At 47.9% G+C, this 21,786-nt stretch overlaps 1 protein-coding gene across 1 annotated transcript in view; it reads right to left on the bottom strand.

Annotated features, from left to right (window-relative positions):
• LOC128138485 (uncharacterized) overlaps positions 1–9,019 on the bottom strand; it is a 35,653-nt gene extending 26,634 nt beyond the window's left edge. Inside the window, exon 1 of the mRNA XM_052779736.1 lies at positions 8,697–9,019. Coding sequence (XP_052635696.1) covers positions 8,697–9,019 — 323 coding nt within the window. The remainder of the gene's footprint in view (positions 1–8,696) is intronic.
• Positions 9,020–21,786: the final 12,767 nt, after the last annotated feature.

The following is a 21,786-nucleotide window of genomic DNA, read 5'->3' on the forward strand; positions in this document are numbered from 1 at the left end:
TTCCGAACTGCTTGTAGTAAATGTAAAATCTCCTCTTTATATTTAATGTTGGACCCCTGAGAGGATAATAATCCTCTTTCTTTCCATAAAATCCCATGGACAGGGACCACACCAAATGCATATTTCGAATCAGTCCAGATATTCACTTTCTTTTCTTCACTCAATTCTAGAGCCCTTGTCAAAGCCACTAATTCCGCCTTCTGAGCTGAAGCTGTGTTTGGCAAAGCATTGGCTTCTATAACTGATTTTTCAGTTGTTACCGCATATCCTGCATAGCGGATTCCATTTTCAACAAAGCTGCTACCATCTGTGTACAATTCCCAGTCTGGATTGTCCATAGGTACATCCTTCAGATCCTCTCAACTGGAATATACATACTCAATGGTAGTCAGGCAATCATGTTCCAGTTGTCCTTCTTCCTGTATAGAACTCAAAAAGACTGCAGGATTAGTTAAATTAGTGGTTTTCAAAATTACATCATCTTGCTCCATCAAAATTACCTGATATTTCATCATTCTGCTTGGGGAGAGCCAATGGCCCCCCTTTTGCTCTAACACTGATATCACCATATGTGGTACATACACCACCATCATCCTTCCCAAAGTCAATTTTCGGGCCTCCTGTATTATCATCACAGTGGCTGCTACTGCTCTCAAACAAGCAGGCCAGCCCTTACTTACAAAGTCCAATTGTTTGGAAAAATATCCAACCGGTCGCTTCCAACTTCCCATCTTCTGAGTCAGCACTCCCAGTGCAATGTGTTGTTTCTCACGTACAAATAACTGGAAGTCTTTAGTCAGATCCGGAAGTCCCAGGGTTGGTGCTGTCATCAGGGCCTGTTTTAGATTCTTGAAAGCTCTCTGCTGATCTGGACCCCGTTCAAATGGTGGACCTTTAAGAGCTTCATATAATGGTTTAGCCAACAGACCATAGTTCATTATCCATAGCCGACACCACCCAGTCATTCCCAAGAAGGTTCTCAATTCGTGGGTATTTCTCGGCTCCGGGATACTGCAAATTGCTTCTTTGCGGTCTGTTCCCAATTGTCTTTGCCCTTGTGAGATTTCAAAACCCAGATATATCACAGTCTGTTTTGCTATCTGGGCCTTAGTTCTAGAGACTTTGTATCCGCTTAACCCCAAAAAGTTTAAAAGATCAATTGTTACCTTTATACACGCTGGTCTCTCCTCTGTTGCTATCAATATGTCGTCTACATACTGTAGGAGCAAATGTCCAGGTTTGGGACCATCTCGTTTCCACATCTCAAGTTCTTTTGCTAATTGGCTCCCAAAAATTGTTGGACTGTTCTTGAATCCTTGCGGCAATCTTGTCCATGTCAATTGTGTTTTTCGTCCTGTTTTTGGATTTTCCCACTCGAAAGCAAATAATTTTCGACTTCCTTCTTCCAGGGGTATACAAAAGAAAGCATCTTTTAAATCAAGCACTGTAAACCACTGGTGGTTCTCCCCTAGAGCTGTTAAAAGTGTATATGGATTGGCCACTACAGGATGTATGTCTTTCACTACCTGATTTATCGCCCTCAGATCCTGTACTAATCTATATTCTCCTGATGGTTTTTTCCCTGGTAAAATTGGAGTATTATATTCAGATTCACACTCCTCTAAGATTCCATATTCCAAAAATTTATCAATTAATTTCTTGATTCCCAATCTAGCCTCAGATTTAACTGGATACTGTTTTAATCTCACTGGTTTCACATTTTCCTTCAGTTCTACTTTTACAGGCTGTGCCATTTTAGATTTTCCAGGTATCTCTGTGTTCCAAACTGTAGGGATCACAGCATCATCAACTTCTTGTGGCATCTCCTAAATCTTAACCTTCTCTTATATCATCAATATTTCTCCTGTCTTTGATTCTGGTATCTTTAAAAGAATTTCTCCTCCCTCAAAAGCTATCTGTGCATTTAATTTGGATAACAAATCTCGACCCAACAAGGGTATCGGACATTCTGGCACATACAAAAATTCATGTGTAATTGCCTTATTTCCAAATTTTAAATCAAGGGGTTGAAAGAATGGTCTATTTTCTTGTTTCCCAGTCGCTCCAATTATATTCGCTGTTTTATTTCCCAATTTCCCTTTATAAATATTCAGAACAGAATATACTGCTCCCATATCAACTAAAAATTCAACTTTATCATTTCCCAGCTTAATTGTAACCAGAGGTTCAGCTGGGTTCCCCTCCGGTCCCCTTCATTCATTTAAAGTCATCATTTTTGCTGACTGCCCCATAAAAATCAAAGTCAATTGCTGTTGTTCTGCCTCTGTTTCCAATTTCAAATCAGTATATTTTTTAGCAGTTTCCTTCAATTTTTCCAAAAACACAGAGGGAGATTCATTTTTATCTTGCTTTATCTTATATAATTTAGACCAATTCAATTGGAGCAATGTTGTGAAGAACTGAAAGTCCCTGGAGGGGAAAGGAGAAGATGCGAGCGCAGCTCGGGAGGCATGGAGGGCACCTATGGCAGGGGCAGTGGAGGCCACCTGAGCTTTCACCCAGGGCCATAAGGGACCAGGGAAGGAAAGAGAGCAAGGCTGAGCCCAGCTCTGCTGGGCTGGACTTTCTACTTCCACTTGGGGCTCTTGACTCCCAATTTACCCAATTTATATCCTATTTATATCTCTACTTAGGAAATCCTCCAAGTAGGTGCCCCATGTGGCCATCCCATGGGCCAAGAAGGTCCATCTCCAGTCCCAGCACTATGACACTCATCACGTAGCCTCCTGTTTCCTGGCATTTTCCTCCTTGCCCAAATCCATCCTATTCAACCCAGGAACCAAACCGTCCTTACGGGAAGCTTCTGCTTAGGACCCCCTCCAGCATCTGGGGCAAGGGTCCCTAAAAATTCAAGCCTGACCTTGAGTGAAGGTTGTTCCTGAGGGGAACAGTGTGATGAGTGTCTGTAAAGCTGAATTTCACTTTGCAGGGGTAGATCTTTCTGCACCGTTTGCAAGAGATCTGAGAGTGCCAGGCTGGGAATTTGAATATCTTGTTGAAGTGCCAAACTTGAGAGCCAGAACCAGGAGCTCAGTGTTGGGGTGAGATGTGTCTCACCGGGGAGTCTGTAGTGTCACCCTGTCCAGCTGAGCTCGTCAAATCAGGACATCAAGCAGTTTCCAGCCCAACCCCATGCTCACGGCAGGGCCCATCAGGCTGCTCAAGGACATGCCTGGTTGAGGTATGAATACCATCCAAGTCTTGCCCCTTGGGCTACAAGGTCTGTGCACACTTTGGGTAAAAAAGCCCTCCTCTTTAAGGCCCAGATCATCATTTTTGAGGCCCAACCCTCATGTTTAGGGTACAAAGCCTCCTTTTGAGAGCCCAAAGCTGCATCTTAAAGGCACAAAAACCTATTTAAGGGCCCCAAAGCCTCATTTTAGTCTCTAAAGACTCATTTTTAAGAGCCAAACACTCATTTTCAAGATGCAAGCCTCATTTTTAGGGCCCAAAGCCTCCTTTTGGGGGTCCAGAAAGTCATTTTTAAGGTCCAAAACCTCAGTTTTAGGATACAAACCCTCATCTGTAAGTTCCAAACCCCACTTCAAAGGTGCAAAGCCTTTTTAAGGACCCAAAGCATCACTTTTAATGCCCCAAGTCTGATTTTGAATGTCCAAAGCTTCATTTTTAGGGTCCAAACCCTCAGTTTAGCTCCCATAGCCTCGGTTTTTTAGAATAGAACAGCATAGACTATTTCAGTTGCAAGGGACCTACATCAATCATCTAGTCCAACTGCCTGACCAATTCAGGGCTGACAGAGTTAAAGCATGTTAATGAGGGCATTGTCCAAATGCCTCTTAAACACTGACAGGCTTGGGGCATTCTTTGTCCACAGCCTCATTTTTAGGGCTCAGAGAGGCAGTTTCAGATCAAAACCTTCATTTTTAGAATCCAAAGCTTCACTGGTAGGGCCTTAGCCCCCATTTTAGGGTACCAAGCCTCATTTTTGGAGCCCAAAGCCTCAGTTTTAGTTTACTGGGATGATGAGAGTCAAAGTTCCCATTTATATGGCCCAACCCCTCGTTATTAGGATCCATAGATGCATTTATAGGGTTCAAATCCTTATTATAGGACACAACCTGATTTCCCAGTCCAAAGCCTCATTTTGAGTGGCTAAATACTGATTTGTAGGGTCTAAACCCTCTTGTTAGGGAACGAAGGACTGGGTTTAGGGTCCAAAGCTTTATTTGGAGGCTCCAAAGCCTCATTTATAAGACCCCGATCGTTCTTTTAGAGTCCAAAATCTCATTTTATTGTCCAAATTCTTGTCTTTTGTTTCTAGTCCCAAATTTTGAGGTTCCAAAGTCTCATTTTCGGGGTCCAATGCCTCGTTTTTAGGGTTCTAAGCCTCATTTCTAGGGTCCAAATCTTAATTTTTAGGGTCCAAAGCCTCATCTTTAAAGCCACAATTTCTCCCTGCGTGTCTCGTTTGTAGGGCCCAAAGCCTCATTTGTAGGATCCCTCTCCTCATTTGAAGGGTCTCAAGCCTCATTTTGACAGCCCAAATGCTCATTTGTAGGGTCTAAGCCCCCACTTAAAAAGAAAATCCTCAGGTTCAGGGTCCAAAGGTTTATTCGGGGCATACAAGGACTCATTTCTAAGGGCCAAAGCCGCACGCTGGGCGTCCAAATACTCATTTTTATGGTCCAGACATTCATTTGGGGGTCTAACTCTCTCAGGCCTAAAGCCTAATTGGGAGGGCTGAAAGCCTCATCGTAGGGCCCAAACGTTCATTATTTTTGAGGATTTAAAGCCTCCTTCCTGGGGTCCAAACCCTAAGTTTTAGGGCCCCAAGCCTCGTTTTTAAAGCCTCGCTACTTGCTCTGAGGGGACAAAGCCATCCTGACAGGGTGGTCTGAAGCCTGACGCTAGTCGCAGGCAGTGCTCATTCTTCTAAGCAAGCTGGATTGCCCTAGCACCCTGCCTTTTGTTTGGCTTCCTTCGGCAGCAGCAACCCCAGCGCCTGCGGCCACATTCCAGCACCTCCTCACCCTGCAGCCCCTGTGCTGAACTCACAGCTACAGCCACAAAGTTCATACGCTCTCCTGCCCTAAAGCCTGGCCGACAGGATTCCCGCTGGGGAAGGGAATTTCCCTGACACTTCCCAGCGGTAACTCGCGGTGCTGCTCCTGAGGGCAGGCCCCGAGCCCCCCCCCACCAGCGCCTGACAGCGCAGGCCGCGGCAGGGGCTGGGCCGCGCCGCTGCCATGACAACCGCCCCCCCCCCCGCCCCGGAGCGCTCCCCCCCTCCAGCCCAGAGCCTTCCCCGGCCGGCAGAGCGACAGCCAATCGGCTGCTGCCGCGGGAAGCGCCGCCAATCAGAGCTGGGCCTGCACTGCCCAATCCCAGCGCCGCTCTCGGGAGGCGGCAGAGAGGCGGGAAAGCCCTGAGGGGAGGGAAAGCTCTGAGGGGACGGGAAGCTGCGGAAGAGCGTCGGCTTTTGTAGTTGTTCACGGCGGTCCTTCGCCGGCACGGGTGGGATGGATACATTTGACCCCTAGCCGTGCTTTGGTGCGGGGTGACTAAGGAGCGACAGGCTCCTTGGCGTCCTGGGGGTGAACTTGCAAGCTGGGGAGCCCCTGGCTCACAGGCGAGGGAGCGAAGGTGTCTCGGAAAAGACTTCGAAAGGTGGTTTCGACACCCAAAAGTGCAAGATAACCAAAGTACAGAACAAGATACCGGAGAGGAAACGAAGACATCTAGCCCGTCTCGGCTATTGGCTAGCAGCCAGCCACTTCGCTCATCAGGTTGTGCCCACTTTGAGCTCTCCCTGAAGTGCAGCTGGACTGCACGCCCAGCGACTGTCCCCTTGAGCAGGGACACCTCTCAAGGTTTCAGATCCTTGCCCAAGGAAGAGAGACCCCTTACCCATCGCAGGTCCTCAGTAAGTGACTGAGAGCCTGCTGAATTAATACTGTGAAACATTAGTAATCCATGCAGCTGCTCAACATGATAAACAATGAAGGAGTAATTCCGTCACATGCTTCGTAAAGGTTCAAAGACTCATTTTGAGGGCGCAGACCATCATTTGGAAGGCCCAGAGTCTGCTATCGAGGCCTCATTTTAGGCTGCAAAACTGCATATTTCCTTCACGTCCAAAGCCTCATGGTAAGGGTCCAGTGCCCCATTTGAGGACTAAAATCCTCGTACTTAGGGTCCAAGCCTGTTGTTCAGTACCCACAGCCTTTTTGGAGAACCCACAGTTTCGGTTTTAGGGTCCAAACCCTCCTTTTCAGGGTCCAAAGCCTCATTCCTAAGTTCCAGGGTTTACGCGTTTAAGGTTCAACGACTCATTTTAAAGGGTCCAGAGCATCATTTTTAAGCCCCAAAGTCTGATCTGGAAGGTCCAAAGCCTCATTTGTAGAGTCCAAAGCCGCATTTCTAGGGTCCAGAGCCTCGTGTTTACTTTCCAAAGCCTCATTTTAGGCAACAAACCCCTCATTTTTAGAGTGTAAAGGCTCAGTTTTATTTTCAACAGTCTCATATTCAGGGTCCAAAGCATCAGTTTTAGATTCCAGACAGGCATTTTAAGGGTCCAAGCCGCATCTGGAGCATCCAAACCCTCATTCGGAGGGTCCAGAACCCCCTTTTAGGGCTCAAAGCCTCAGGTTTAGGTCCCAAAGCCTCATTTCTAGGGGCCAAAGCTTTGATTCCAGGGCTGAAAGACTCCATGCTAGGGTCCCAACCCTAATGTTAGGGTAGAAACGCCTTACTTAGGGCTCAAAGCCCCTTTTCCTTCATGTCCAAGGCCTCATTTTGAGTGTCCAAAGACCCATTCATAGAGCCCAAAGCCCCGTTTTAGGGCCCGAATCCTTGGTTTTAGGGTCCAAGCCCATGTTTTAGTACCCACAGCCTTTATTCCGGGCCCACAGTTCCAGTTCTAGGGTCCAAAGCCTCCCCGTCAGGGTCCAAAGCCTCATTCCTAAGTTCCAGGGTTCACGCTTTTAAGGTTCAAATATGCATTTTAACAGGTCCAGAGCATCATTTTGAAGCCCCAAAGTCTGATTTGGAAGGTCCAAAGCCTCATTTGTAGAGTCCAAAGCCGCATTTCTAGGGTCTAAAGCCTCGTATTTACTTTCCAAAGTCTTAGCCGTCCAAAGCCTCCCATTATGCTCCAAAAATGCCTTTTTCAGGGTCCAAAGCTGCTTTTTTAGTTTCCAGACAGGCATTTTTATGGTCCGAGCCACATCCGGACTGTCCAAAGCATCATTTGAGGGGGTCCAAAGGTCCAGGGTTTGCACTTTTAAGGTTCAAAGATGCATTTTCAGGGCCCAAAGCATCGTTTTTATGCCCCCAAATCTGATTTTGAAGGTCTAAAGCCTCTTTATAGACTCCAAATATGAATTTCTAGGGTCCAAGTCTTCATTCTGCCTACCACATGCTCATTTTAGGCTCCAAACCTCTCATTTTCAGGGTGCAAAGGCTTAGTTTTAGTTTGCAGAGTCTCATGTTCAGGGTCCAAAGCCTCTTTTTAGGGTCCAGACAGGCATTTTTAGGGTCCAAGGCACATCTGGAGTGTCCAAGCCCTCATTTGGAGGGTCCAGAACCCCATTTTAGGGCTCAAAGCCTCAGGTTTAGGTCCCAAAGACTCATTTTCGGGTCCAAATCCTTGATTCCAGGGTTGAAAGACTCCATGCTAGGGTCCCAACCCTCATGTTAGGGTAGAAACGCCTTACTTAGGGCTCAAAGCCCCGTTTCCTTCATGTCCAAGGCCTCATTTTGAGTGTCCAAGACCCATTTGTAGGGCCCAAAGTCCCGTTTTCGGGCCAAAATCCTTGTTCAAGGCTTTAAGCCCTCATGAAATCATCAAAAGACGATCCTTCAGTCCTCACAAAATCTACCCTGAGAAGCTTCCCAGCTGAGGTGGAGACACTGGGTCACACAGCCCGCTGAAGTCCCAGAGAGCTCCAATGGTCTCACCTTGGATCACTTCCAGCAAGGTATGCATAGTTTATACAAAGTGATACGGGCTCCTGAAGCTGCGGCGAGGTGCCTGTGGAGAGAAGAGTCTGGTGAGGCCCCAGTGTGGCTGTGGTGCTGGGCGGGTGCGAGGGTGCGGGGCAGCGCTGGGTGCACTGTGGGGTGCGGGGCAGCGCTGGGTGCACTGTGGGGTGCGGGCACCCGGCTGCACGTGGGAGCTGTGGGCACGGAGAGCTCCATGCAGAAAACAGGACGCCCCGCACCCCTCGGCTGGGGCTCTGCTCGCCTGCCCACGGCTCGTCTCCTCTCGGCCCTGACCATCCTGACCGGGCTGCTCTACACGTGCCGGGAAGGAGACCTGACCCTGCAGACCGAGGGGACCAAAGCTGGGCATGGTAGGGAGATGGCACTCTTGCAGGTCTCACTTTCTGTGGCCATGTCATCCCTTGCTGGTTTTACTTTCTGACCTTGCTCTGCATACGTCTGTCGCTGGGTCTGCTCTTGTCCAGGCAGGGTCACTTTTAACTAACAATTCCCACAGGAAGAAGGCGTTTCAGAAAAGAATGCCCATGAATTGAGAGGTCAGTTGAAACATGACACAGCAGAAACCGACTCGGTCGAGTCTGGCCAGTAAATAACTCAGCACTCCAGAATACCTTACCTCTAAATGCTTCATGTCTAATACATCTCAGCCGTATAATACATCTCAGCCATCTAATACACAAGTTTGGCAAAAAACCCTCCCAACAACTCACTGTCTTCTCTTCCTCCACAGACGGACCATGCAACACAAGACCATGCCAAGCAGCACGGAGCCCAAGACCACCATGGCACCTTCTATGCAGTACTTCTGGAAATCCTTAGCGTCTGCGGCATTTGCGTTTCTCTTGCCATCCACACCTGGAGGAACAATTCTGCACGTTAGTGGGTCCTGCGCGCTACTGGTGATCTCACAGGAGGTCTGACATTGCCAGGAAATGTTCTTTCTCACTTTGTTAGCATCTCCGAATGAGTGAACATCCTGGGGCTGCAACATTTCCTTGGTTTCAGCAGAAACAAAGGAACCTTGCAAAGCCATTGCAAATCAATGCACTCTGGAGCCTCTCTTTCTCCTCTCAGCTTTGCTTACACTCTGGGACGGCCGTAATCCAGTTTTCCCAGTGTCATGGCTTTGCTCCCCCTTCTCGGCCACCCTTCACGTTTGCGCGCAATTTCTTTTGCGCTCGCCCACGTTCACTCTCCGAGGCTCGCTAGTGCTGCTGCCTGGAGGCTCTCGCTGACCCGTTGGGACAAGCTGTCCCACTGAACAGAACTCAGGAGGCCAGATGGAGAGCACGTGGGGGAGCGCAGCTCTTTGACCAATCGCTCCTTTGAGCCGCACCGACAAAAACCATCCCTGCATCAGGGAGTGCCACCCGCAGCTCTCCCCCCCCAGCCCAGCACCCACACCCCGAGGGGACGGAGTCAGGCCCTCTCAGGAGACACCTGAACCTCGCTCTCCCCCTTTGCCTTTTCTCCAGCATGGGCACCGCTTGCACACCCCCAGTTTTCAGGACTTGTCTCCCACTTATGGCTCCCTGCAAGACTGCTCAGTACCTGGATTCTTTTGAAAAAAATCATACATCCCGGCATGGTGGGCTTCCCCGGGGCTGGCCATGGGGTGCTCTGCACAGGGGGAGGAGCGCTGGGAGGAGGTGCTCGTACTGCCCAGCAAGGCAGCCTAGAACGATGTTCTGCCTGGCTGCTGTACCATTCAGTCGCAACTGCAGAGCGGAATTGTGATAAGACTGGGTTTGAGGTCCGTCCTTTGCGTCATCTGACATGCTCCGAGAAGACCCTCGCGAGTCAGGTCTCCACGTCAGCCTTAACGGGATCTGCTGTATTTGGCCAGCGTGACTTTAGATGTACTCCAAAGGTGTTCCTCCCCTTTGCTGGCAGTCTGCAAAGCTTAACCCATTTCTTTTTACAGTATTATTAATATTTCGTTATACTCTGTTCCATTTTTAATGCCAGCCTGCTTACCAATATCACATTCCTTCCGCTCCTTCTCCCACCCAGCCCCACTCCAGCTTTCCGCTCATTTATCATCTCCAGGGTCTGGGGTGGGGAACACTGCTCCAGCCCCGCAGCCTCTGCCACCCCGTCAGCCCTCCTTGATGTGCTCAGCACTGGTCGGCCATCCTTTCCAGCACCCCCTTCCCTCTCTGCCCAGTCCATCTGCATTCAGGGCAGCATCCCCAGTCAGTTCAAGGACAACCCTTCGCACCTCACGTCCCACCAGCACGTCCCCATTCTGGTGGGTGAAAGCCTTCTTGACAGCCCCAGCTGGGAAACCAGGCTGATGCTGGGACAATGGGGTCCCTCACTGGAGCGCAGGTCTCTGACAGCTTCTCTCACAGATCCAGCGCTGGTCCCAGCTCTGTGCGTTATACCCCGACGGAAACGGCCAAAACAGCCAAGGACGCACTGCTTTTGGCCAAAATGTATTTTTTATTTACTCTAAAAAAGACTCATCTTCTGAGGTACAGTATCCCTGTTGGAACTGGTGACAGGGACACCAGAAGGGGTTAGGCTGAGGTGAGTCGAGAGAAATCGAATTGTCCACTGAAGAGGTATCGTTGGTGAAGGAGCAGCTGGGACAAGCGGGCAGAGGTGAGGGGTCTGCGCTTGCGCTCCTGTACAGCTGCGTGAGCTCTGCCACAAAAGGCCACAGTGATGGGCTGGAGCTGTTGTTGAAAGTCCCATTTTCTTGAGCAACCTCAACTTTTCTTGTTCCTGCTCCTGACTCTGCTTTGCCTTTATCTCTAGTTGGATCTTCACTTTTCCAGGCAGAGTCAGTATCAGCTTGTCCCAGTGCTGCTTCATCTCCCTGGCTCCTTCTGTAGAAATGGGTTTCAGAAAAGACTACTCATTGATAGGAATTAAGAGGCCAGGTAAAAAAAATCTTACAGCAGAAACCCCAGCAGAGTACTGCCAGCAGCTGCCTTGGCACTCCAGGATACTCTAACTGCAAATACCCCATTGCCAACTGCAGCAATAACTAACTCTGGGGAAAAGCCAACTCACGGGTCTCTCTTCCTCAGCCGTGAAATGACTATGCAAGATCCAACTAGCCCAGACAGCACCACAGCCAAGGCTACTGCAGTCACTGGGATATAGTACTTGTGCAGCAATTCGTGACCAGCAGCCTCAGACCTTCTCCCAGCATCTGCCCCTGCAGGAGAAAAGACAACGCCACACGTTACTGTGCTCTGCGCTATGGATAGTCTCACAGTGTGCTTCACATGCCCAAGAGATTTGTTTTTCAGTGGTTGGTGCCTCTGGCTCTGGTGTCTTAGCGCCAGAGGACAAGAAGGATCGCTTAGACTTCTCGGGGAGAAGAGCCCACGTGCCAGCGAGCAGTTGCACCAGCACTACCTGTCTGTTCCTCCGGGCTGCAGGCCAGGGCTGTGTGCTGGGGACCTGCAGTTCAACCAACGAACGGCACTGCGGGGGTAGAGCAGAAACGCTCCTGTTTTCCCAAGCGGACATCTCCTGAGCACTCCCCTTCAGGACGTCCCAGAGCCTGAAAGATGGGAGCCAGCCCACGGGCTATTGCCTTGCTCCTGCAGTGCCACCTGCTTGTCACCCCCGGCCCCGATGCACACGCTGCGGGGAAGGCTTGCCCCGGGAGAGCGTGGCGCAGGGCTGGGTTGTAGCCCTCAAATGGCCTCATGCCCAAAAGGGCAAAGTTCCTAAATTCCTGGGAACTGGGTGCGGCAGGAGGTGAGCCCTCTATAACACCTCTTTTCTGATGCCACTGGTGGATGAGGGGTCAATGCGATGCTACTACCAGAAGAGAAGATCACGGCTACCCAGGACGGAGTGACCCAAGCCAGAATGACCAGAGCTTGGGGTGCCCGGAGCAAAACAGGTACGTGATTTGAATCTGTGTTCTGGGGTGCTGCTTCCTTCTAGAAATGCAGATTTAGAGGGACAGTGGGGACTCTTCAAAGAGCCCTTAGTTCTAACTGATGTCATGGCTATGTTGCCACCTTGGGCTTTTCCATCACCTGGGGCGCGGTACTCATTTTCCAGTGGCGTTCTCTTTTCTGTAGCCTCAGGAAACACACAAGGGCATGTTATTTGGCCATGTTTGGAAGGTCTAACTAACCACAAGGCTGCTCTGGGCTGGAGAGGGGACTGTTTCTTCCCAGCTCGTTGCTCCTTCACATCCCCGGTGGGAAAAGAAAGGCTTTTTGGGTGCGCCTGGCACAGCTTGGGAGCAAACCACTGCTGCTGGAGAGGCTGCAGAGAAGGGGCAAACAGAGGGAGAGAAACAGCTGCCCTGCCCTCAGTGTCCTGACCTGAAGCCATTCCTGTGGGCAAAGAGCTCCCAAAACGTGCAGTACTGTTTTAGAAGTCTCTCTTCTTTTCAAGAAACCCATCTGTCTTTGGGACACAAGGAGCTCGGGAAAGAGATGAGTAAAAACACAAAGGAGAGGTTGCAAAAGAGTGTTGACTTTTTAAATTGTTTGCAATGGTCCTTCACTGGAATGGGGGAGAAGGGTTTTACAGTTGGCCATGGCTCTGAGATCAGCCCAGCATGGTCCTGGAAGCAGGGCCATCTGAGGGACCTTCTTTCAGGACCTCTTCCATCCAAGGGACCTTTTTCATGGCCGCTATGGAAAGGAACCTGCTTGCTGGGGCAAGGGAGGGCAACCAGACGCTTGGAGCAATGTTGTGAAGAACTGAAAGTCCCTGGAGGGGAAAGGAGAAGATGCGAGCGCAGCTCGGGAGGCATGGAGGGCACCTATGGCAGGGGCAGTGGAGGCCACCTGAGCTTTCACCCAGGGCCATAAGGGACCAGGGAAGGAAAGAGAGCAAGGCTGAGCCCAGCTCTGCTGGGCTGGACTTTCTACTTCCACTTGGGGCTCTTGACTCCCAATTTACCCAATTTATATCCTATTTATATCTCTACTTAGGAAATCCTCCAAGTAGGTGCCCCATGTGGCCATCCCATGGGCCAAGAAGGTCCATCTCCAGTCCCAGCACTATGACACTCATCACGTAGCCTCCTGTTTCCTGGCATTTTCCTCCTTGCCCAAATCCATCCTATTCAACCCAGGAACCAAACCGTCCTTACGGGAAGCTTCTGCTTAGGACCCCCTCCAGCATCTGGGGCAAGGGTCCCTAAAAATTCAAGCCTGACCTTGAGTGAAGGTTGTTCCTGAGGGGAACAGTGTGATGAGTGTCTGTAAAGCTGAATTTCACTCTGCAGGGGCAGATCTTTCTGCACCGTTTGCAAGAGATCTGAGAGTGCCAGGCTGGGAATTTGAATATCTTGTTGAAGTGCCAAACTTGAAAGATCTACCCGGAACCAGGAGCTCAGTGTTGGGGTGAGATGTGTCTCACCGGGGAGTCTGTAGTGTCACCCTGTCCAGCTGAGCTCGTCAAATCAGGACATCAAGCAGTTTCCAGCCCAACCCCATGCTCACAGCAGGGCCCATCAGGCTGCTCAAGGACATGCCTGGTTGAGGTATGAATACCATCCAAGTCTTGCCCCTTGGGCTACAAGGTCTGTGCACACTTTGGGTAAAAAAGCCCTCCTCTTTAAGGCCCAAATCATCATTTTTGAGGCCCAACCCTCATGTTTAGGGTACAAAGCCTCCTTTTGAGAGCCCAAAGCTGCATATTAAAGGCACAAAAACCTATTTAAGGGCCCCAAAGCCTCATTTTAGTCTCTAAAGACTCATTTTTAAGAGCCAAACACTTATTTTCAAGATGCAAGCCTCATTTTTAAGGCCCAAAGCCTCCTTTTGGGGGTCCAGAAAGTCACTTTTAAGGTCCAAAACCTCAGTTTTAGGATACAAACCCTCATCTGTAAGTTCCAAACCCCACTTCAAAGGTGGAAGGTTCAAAGATGCATTTTCAGGGCCCAGAGCATCATTTTTGTGCTCCAAAGTCTGATTTGGAAGGTCCAAACTCTCTTTACAGAGTCCAAATCTGAATTTCTAGGGTCCAAAGCCTCATTTTTACTATCCAAAGTGTTAGCCTTCCAAAGCCTCCCATTATGCTCCAAAAATGCCTTTTTTCAGGGTCCAAAGCTGCTTTTTGAGTATCCAGTCAGGCATTTTTAGGGTCCGAGCCACATCCAGACTGTCCAAAGCCTCATTTGGAGGGGTCCAAAGTTCCAGGGTTTGCGCTTTTAAGGTTCAAAGATGCGTTTTCAGGGCCCAGAGCATCATTTTTGTGCTCCAAAGTCTGATTTGGAAGGTCCAAAGCCTCATTTGTAGAGTCCAAAGCTGCATTTCTAGGGTCCAAAATCTTCATTTGCCTTCCAAATGCTCATTTTAGGCTCCAAACCCCTCGTTTTCAGGGTGCAAAGGCTTAGTTTTAGTTTGCAGAGTCTAATGTTCAGGGTCCAAAGCATCAGTTTTTGATTCCAGACAGGCATTTTTAGGGTCCAAACCACATGTGGAGTGTCCAAGCCCTTATTTGGAGGGTCCAAAGTTCCAGGGTTCATGCTTTTAAGGTTCAAAGATGCATTTTCAGGGCCCAGAGCATCATTTTGAAGCCCCAAAGTCTGATTTGGAAGGTCCAAAGCCTCATTGGTTGAGTCCAAAGCCACATTTCTAGGGTCCAAGCCTCATTTTTACTTTCTAAAGCCTCATTTTAGGCAACAAACCCCTCATTTTGAGAGTGTAAAGGCTCAGTTTATCTTCAAGAGTCGCATTTTCAGGGTCCAATGCCACTTTTTAGCGTCCAGACAGGCATTTTTAGGGTGCAAGGCACATCTGGAGTGTCCAAGCCCTCATTTGGAGGGTCCAAAGTTCCAGGGTTCACGCTTTTAAGGTTCAAAGATGCATTTTCAGGGCCCAGAGCATCATTTTTGTGCCCCAAAGTCTGATTTGGAAGGTCCAACTCTCTTTACAGAGTCCAAATCTGAATTTCTAGGGTCCAAAGCCTCATTTTTACTATCCAAAGTGTTAGCCTTCCAAAGCCTCCCATTATGCTCCAAAAATGCCTTTTTTCAGGGTCCAAAGCTGCTTTTTGAGTATCCAGTCAGGCATTTTTAGGGTCCGAGCCACATCCGGACTGTCCAAAGCCTCATTTGGGGGGGTCCAAAGTTCCAGGGTTTGCGCTTTTAAGGTTCAAAGATGCGTTTTCAGGGCCCAGAGCATCATTTTTGTGCTCCAAAGTCTGATTTGGAAGGTCCAAAGCCTCATTTGTAGAGTCCAAAGCTGCATTTCTAGGGTCCAAAATCTTCATTTGCCTTCCAAATGCTCATTTTAGGCTCCAAACCCCTCGTTTTCAGGGTGCAAAGGCTTAGTTTTAGTTCGCAGAGTCTAATGTTCAGGGTCCAAAGCATCAGTTTTCGATTCCAGACAGGCATTTTTAGGGTCCAAACCACATGTGGAGTGTCCAAGCCCTTATTTGGAGGGTCCAAAGTTCCAGGGTTCATGCTTTTAAGGTTCAAAGATGCATTTTCAGGGCCCAGAGCATCATTTTGAAGCCCCAAAGTCTGATTTGGAAGGTCCAAAGCCTCATTGGTTGAGTCCAAAGCCACATTTCTAGGGTCCAAGCCTCATTTTTACTTTCTAAAGCCTCATTTTAGGCAACAAACCCCTCATTTTGAGAGTGTAAAGGCTCAGTTTATCTTCAAGAGTCGCATTTTCAGGGTCCAATGCCACTTTTTAGCGTCCAGACAGGCATTTTTAGGGTGCAAGGCACATCTGGAGTGTCCAAGCCCTCATTTGGAGGGTCCAAAGTTCCAGGGTTCACGCTTTTAAGGTTCAAAGATGCATTTTCAGGGCCCAGAGCATCATTTTTGTGCCCCAAAGTCTGATTTGGAAGGTCCAACTCTCTTTACAGAGTCCAAATCTGAATTTCTAGGGTCCAAAGCCTCATTTTTACTATCCAAAGTGTTAGCCTTCCAAAGCCTCCCATTATGCTCCAAAAATGCCTTTTTTCAGGGTCCAAAGCTGCTTTTTGAGTATCCAGTCAGGCATTTTTAGGGTCCGAGCCACATCCGGACTGTCCAAAGCCTCATTTGGAGGGGTCCAAAGTTCCAGGGCTTGCGCTTTTAAGGTTCAAAGATGCATTTTCAGGGCCCAGAGCATCATTTTTGTGCTCCAAAGTCTGATTTGGAAGGTCCAAAGCCTCGTTTGTAGAGTCCAAAGCTGCATTTCTAGGGTCCAAAATCTTCATTTGCCTTCCAAATGCTCATTTTAGGCTCCAAACCCCTCGTTTTCAGGGTGCAAAGGCTTAGTTTTAGTTTGCAGAGTCTAATGTTCAGGGTCCAAAGCATCAGTTTTCGATTCCAGACAGGCATTTTTAGGGTCCAAACCACATGTGGAGTGTCCAAGCCCTTATTTGGAGGGTCCAAAGTTCCAGGGTTCATGCTTTTAAGGTTCAAAGATGCATTTTCAGGGCCCAGAGCATCATTTTGAAGCCCCAAAGTCTGATTTGGAAGGTCCAAAGCCTCATTGGTTGAGTCCAAAGCCACATTTCTAGGGTCCAAGCCTCATTTTTACCTTCTAAAGCCTCATTTTAGGCAACAAACCCCTCATTTTGAGAGTGTAAAGGCTCATTTTATCTTCAACCGTCGCATTTTCAGGGTCCAATGCCATTTTTTAGTGTCCAGACAGGCATTTTTAGGGTGCAAGGCACATCTGGAGTGTCCAAGCCCTCATTTGGAGGGTCCAAAGTTCCAGGGTTCACGCTTTTAAAGTTCAAAGATGCATTTTCAGGGCCCAGAGCATCATTTTTGTGCTCCAAAGTCTGATTTGGAAGGTCCAAAGCCTCATTTGTAGAGTCCAAAGCTGCATTTCTAGGGTCCAAAATCTTCATTTGCCTTCCAAATGCTCATTTTAGGCTCCAAACCCCTCGTTTTCAGGGTGCAAAGGCTTAGTTTTAGTTTGCAGAGTCTAATGTTCAGGGTCCAAAGCATCAGTTTTCGATTCCAGACAGGCATTTTTAGGGTCCAAACCACATGTGGAGTGTCCAAGCCCTTATTTGGAGGGTCCAAAGTTCCAGGGTTCATGCTTTTAAGGTTCAAAGATGCATTTTCAGGGCCCAGAGCATCATTTTGAAGCCCCAAAGTCTGATTTGGAAGGTCCAAAGCCTCATTGGTTGAGTCCAAAGCCACATTTCTAGGGTCCAAGCCTCATTTTTACCTTCTAAAGCCTCATTTTAGGCAACAAACCCCTCATTTTGAGAGTGTAAAGGCTCAGTTTATCTTCAACCGTCGCATTTTCAGGGTCCAATGCCATTTTTTAGCGTCCAGACAGGCATTTTTAGGGTGCAAGGCACATCTGGAGTGTCCAAGCCCTCATTTGGAGGGTCCAAAGTTCCAGGGTTCACGCTTTTAAGGTTCAAAGATGCATTTTCAGGGCCCAGAGCATCATTTTTGTGCCCCAAAGTCTGATTTGGAAGGTCCAACTCTCTTTACAGAGTCCAAATCTGAATTTCTAGGGTCCAAAGCCTCATTTTTACTATCCAAAGTGTTAGCCTTCCAAAGCCTCCCATTATGCTCCAAAAATGCCTTTTTTCAGGGTCCAAAGCTGCTTTTTGAGTATCCAGTCAGGCATTTTTAGGGTCCGAGCCACATCCGGACTGTCCAAAGCCTCATTTGGAGGGGTCCAAAGTTCCAGGGTTTGCGCTTTTAAGGTTCAAAGATGCATTTTCAGGGCCCAGAGCATCATTTTTGTGCTCCAAAGTCTGATTTGGAAGGTCCAAAGCCTCATTTGTAGAGTCCAAAGCTGCATTTCTAGGGTCCAAAATCTTCATTTGCCTTCCAAATGCTCATTTTAGGCTCCAAACCCCTCGTTTTCAGGGTGCAAAGGCTTAGTTGTAGTTTGCAGAGTCTAATGTTCAGGGTCCAAAGCATCAGTTTTCGATTCCAGACAGGCATTTTTAGGGTCCAAACCACATGTGGAGTGTCCAAGCCCTTATTTGGAGGGTCCAAAGTTCCAGGGTTCATGCTTTTAAGGTTCAAAGATGCATTTTCAGGGCCCAGAGCATCATTTTGAAGCCCCAAAGTCTGATTTGGAAGGTCCAAAGCCTCATTGGTCGACTCCAAAGCCACATTTCTAGGGTCCAAGCCTCATTTTTACTTTCTAAAGCCTCATTTTAGGCAACAAACCCCTCATTTTGAGAGTGTAAAGGCTCAGTTTATCTTCAAGAGTCGCATTTTCAGGGTCCAATGCCACTTTTTAGCGTCCAGACAGGCATTTTTAGGGTGCAAGGCACATCTGGAGTGTCCAAGCCCTCATTTGGAGGGTCCAAAGTTCCAGGGTTCACGCTTTTAAGGTTCAAAGATGCATTTTCAGGGCCCAGAGCATCATTTTTGTGCCCCAAAGTCTGATTTGGAAGGTCCAACTCTCTTTACAGAGTCCAAATCTGAATTTCTAGGGTCCAAAGCCTCATTTTTACTATCCAAAGTGTTAGCCTTCCAAAGCCTCCCATTATGCTCCAAAAATGCCTTTTTTCAGGGTCCAAAGCTGCTTTTTGAGTATCCAGTCAGGCATTTTTAGGGTCCGAGCCACATCCGGACTGTCCAAAGCCTCATTTGGAGGGGTCCAAAGTTCCAGGGCTTGCGCTTTTAAGGTTCAAAGATGCATTTTCAGGGCCCAGAGCATCATTTTTGTGCTCCAAAGTCTGATTTGGAAGGTCCAAAGCCTCGTTTGTAGAGTCCAAAGCTGCATTTCTAGGGTCCAAAATCTTCATTTGCCTTCCAAATGCTCATTTTAGGCTCCAAACCCCTCGTTTTCAGGGTGCAAAGGCTTAGTTTTAGTTTGCAGAGTCTAATGTTCAGGGTCCAAAGCATCAGTTTTTGATTCCAGACAGGCATTTTTAGGGTCCAAACCACATGTGGAGTGTCCAAGCCCTTATTTGGAGGGTCCAAAGTTCCAGGGTTCATGCTTTTAAGGTTCAAAGATGCATTTTCAGGGCCCAGAGCATCATTTTGAAGCCCCAAAGTCTGATTTGGAAGGTCCAAAGCCTCATTGGTTGAGTCCAAAGCCACATTTCTAGGGTCCAAGCCTCATTTTTACCTTCTAAAGCCTCATTTTAGGCAACAAACCCCTCATTTTGAGAGTGTAAAGGCTCATTTTATCTTCAACCGTCGCATTTTCAGGGTCCAATGCCATTTTTTAGTGTCCAGACAGGCATTTTTAGGGTGCAAGGCACATCTGGAGTGTCCAAGCCCTCATTTGGAGGGTCCAAAGTTCCAGGGTTCACGCTTTTAAAGTTCAAAGATGCATTTTCAGGGCCCAGAGCATCATTTTTGTGCTCCAAAGTCTGATTTGGAAGGTCCAAAGCCTCATTTGTAGAGTCCAAAGCTGCATTTCTAGGGTCCAAAATCTTCATTTGCCTTCCAAATGCTCATTTTAGGCTCCAAACCCCTCGTTTTCAGGGTGCAAAGGCTTAGTTTTAGTTTGCAGAGTCTAATGTTCAGGGTCCAAAGCATCAGTTTTCGATTCCAGACAGGCATTTTTAGGGTCCAAACCACATGTGGAGTGTCCAAGCCCTTATTTGGAGGGTCCAAAGTTCCAGGGTTCATGCTTTTAAGGTTCAAAGATGCATTTTCAGGGCCCAGAGCATCATTTTGAAGCCCCAAAGTCTGATTTGGAAGGTCCAAAGCCTCATTGGTTGAGTCCAAAGCCACATTTCTAGGGTCCAAGCCTCATTTTTACCTTCTAAAGCCTCATTTTAGGCAACAAACCCCTCATTTTGAGAGTGTAAAGGCTCAGTTTATCTTCAACCGTCGCATTTTCAGGGTCCAATGCCATTTTTTAGCGTCCAGACAGGCATTTTTAGGGTGCAAGGCACATCTGGAGTGTCCAAGCCCTCATTTGGAGGGTCCAAAGTTCCAGGGTTCACGCTTTTAAGGTTCAAAGATGCATTTTCAGGGCCCAGAGCATCATTTTTGTGCCCCAAAGTCTGATTTGGAAGGTCCAACTCTCTTTACAGAGTCCAAATCTGAATTTCTAGGGTCCAAAGCCTCATTTTTACTATCCAAAGTGTTAGCCTTCCAAAGCCTCCCATTATGCTCCAAAAATGCCTTTTTTCAGGGTCCAAAGCTGCTTTTTGAGTATCCAGTCAGGCATTTTTAGGGTCCGAGCCACATCCGGACTGTCCAAAGCCTCATTTGGAGGGGTCCAAAGTTCCAGGGTTTGCGCTTTTAAGGTTCAAAGATGCATTTTCAGGGCCCAGAGCATCATTTTTGTGCTCCAAAGTCTGATTTGGAAGGTCCAAAGCCTCATTTGTAGAGTCCAAAGCTGCATTTCTAGGGTCCAAAATCTTCATTTGCCTTCCAAATGCTCATTTTAGGCTCCAAACCCCTCGTTTTCAGGGTGCAAAGGCTTAGTTGTAGTTTGCAGAGTCTAATGTTCAGGGTCCAAAGCATCAGTTTTCGATTCCAGACAGGCATTTTTAGGGTCCAAACCACATGTGGAGTGTCCAAGCCCTTATTTGGAGGGTCCAAAGTTCCAGGGTTCATGCTTTTAAGGTTCAAAGATGCATTTTCAGGGCCCAGAGCATCATTTTGAAGCCCCAAAGTCTGATTTGGAAGGTCCAAAGCCTCATTGGTTGAGTCCAAAGCCACATTTCTAGGGTCCAAGCCTCATTTTTACTTTCTAAAGCCTCATTTTAGGCAACAAACCCCTCATTTTGAGAGTGTAAAGGCTCAGTTTATCTTCAAGAGTCGCATTTTCAGGGTCCAATGCCACTTTTTAGCGTCCAGACAGGCATTTTTAGGGTGCAAGGCACATCTGGAGTGTCCAAGCCCTCATTTGGAGGGTCCAAAGTTCCAGGGTTCACGCTTTTAAGGTTCAAAGATGCATTTTCAGGGCCCAGAGCATCATTTTTGTGCCCCAAAGTCTGATTTGGAAGGTCCAACTCTCTTTACAGAGTCCAAATCTGAATTTCTAGGGTCCAAAGCCTCATTTTTACTATCCAAAGTGTTAGCCTTCCAAAGCCTCCCATTATGCTCCAAAAATGCCTTTTTTCAGGGTCCAAAGCTGCTTTTTGAGTATCCAGTCAGGCATTTTTAGGGTCCGAGCCACATCCGGACTGTCCAAAGCCTCATTTGGGGGGGTCCAAAGTTCCAGGGTTTGCGCTTTTAAGGTTCAAAGATGCGTTTTCAGGGCCCAGAGCATCATTTTTGTGCTCCAAAGTCTGATTTGGAAGGTCCAAAGCCTCATTTGTAGAGTCCAAAGCTGCATTTCTAGGGTCCAAAATCTTCATTTGCCTTCCAAATGCTCATTTTAGGCTCCAAACCCCTCGTTTTCAGGGTGCAAAGGCTTAGTTTTAGTTTGCAGAGTCTAATGTTCAGGGTCCAAAGCATCAGTTTTCGATTCCAGACAGGCATTTTTAGGGTCCAAACCACATGTGGAGTGTCCAAGCCCTTATTTGGAGGGTCCAAAGTTCCAGGGTTCATGCTTTTAAGGTTCAAAGATGCATTTTCAGGGCCCAGAGCATCATTTTGAAGCCCCAAAGTCTGATTTGGAAGGTCCAAAGCCTCATTGGTTGAGTCCAAAGCCACATTTCTAGGGTCCAAGCCTCATTTTTACTTTCTAAAGCCTCATTTTAGGCAACAAACCCCTCATTTTGAGAGTGTAAAGGCTCAGTTTATTTTCAACAGTCGCATTTTCAGGGTCCAATGCCATTTTTTAGCGTCCAGACAGGCATTTTTAGGGTGCAAGGCACATCTGGAGTGTCCAAGCCCTCATTTGGAGGGTCCAAAGTTCCAGGGTTCACGCTTTTAAAGTTCAAAGATGCATTTTCAGGGCCCAGAGCATCATTTTTATGCCCCAAAGTCTGATTTGGAAGGTCCAACTCTCTTTACAGAGTCCAAATCTG

The sequence above is a fragment of the Harpia harpyja genome, unplaced genomic scaffold (genome assembly GCF_026419915.1).
Source record: "Harpia harpyja isolate bHarHar1 unplaced genomic scaffold, bHarHar1 primary haplotype scaffold_47a, whole genome shotgun sequence".
NCBI lineage: Eukaryota > Metazoa > Chordata > Aves > Accipitriformes > Accipitridae > Harpia > Harpia harpyja.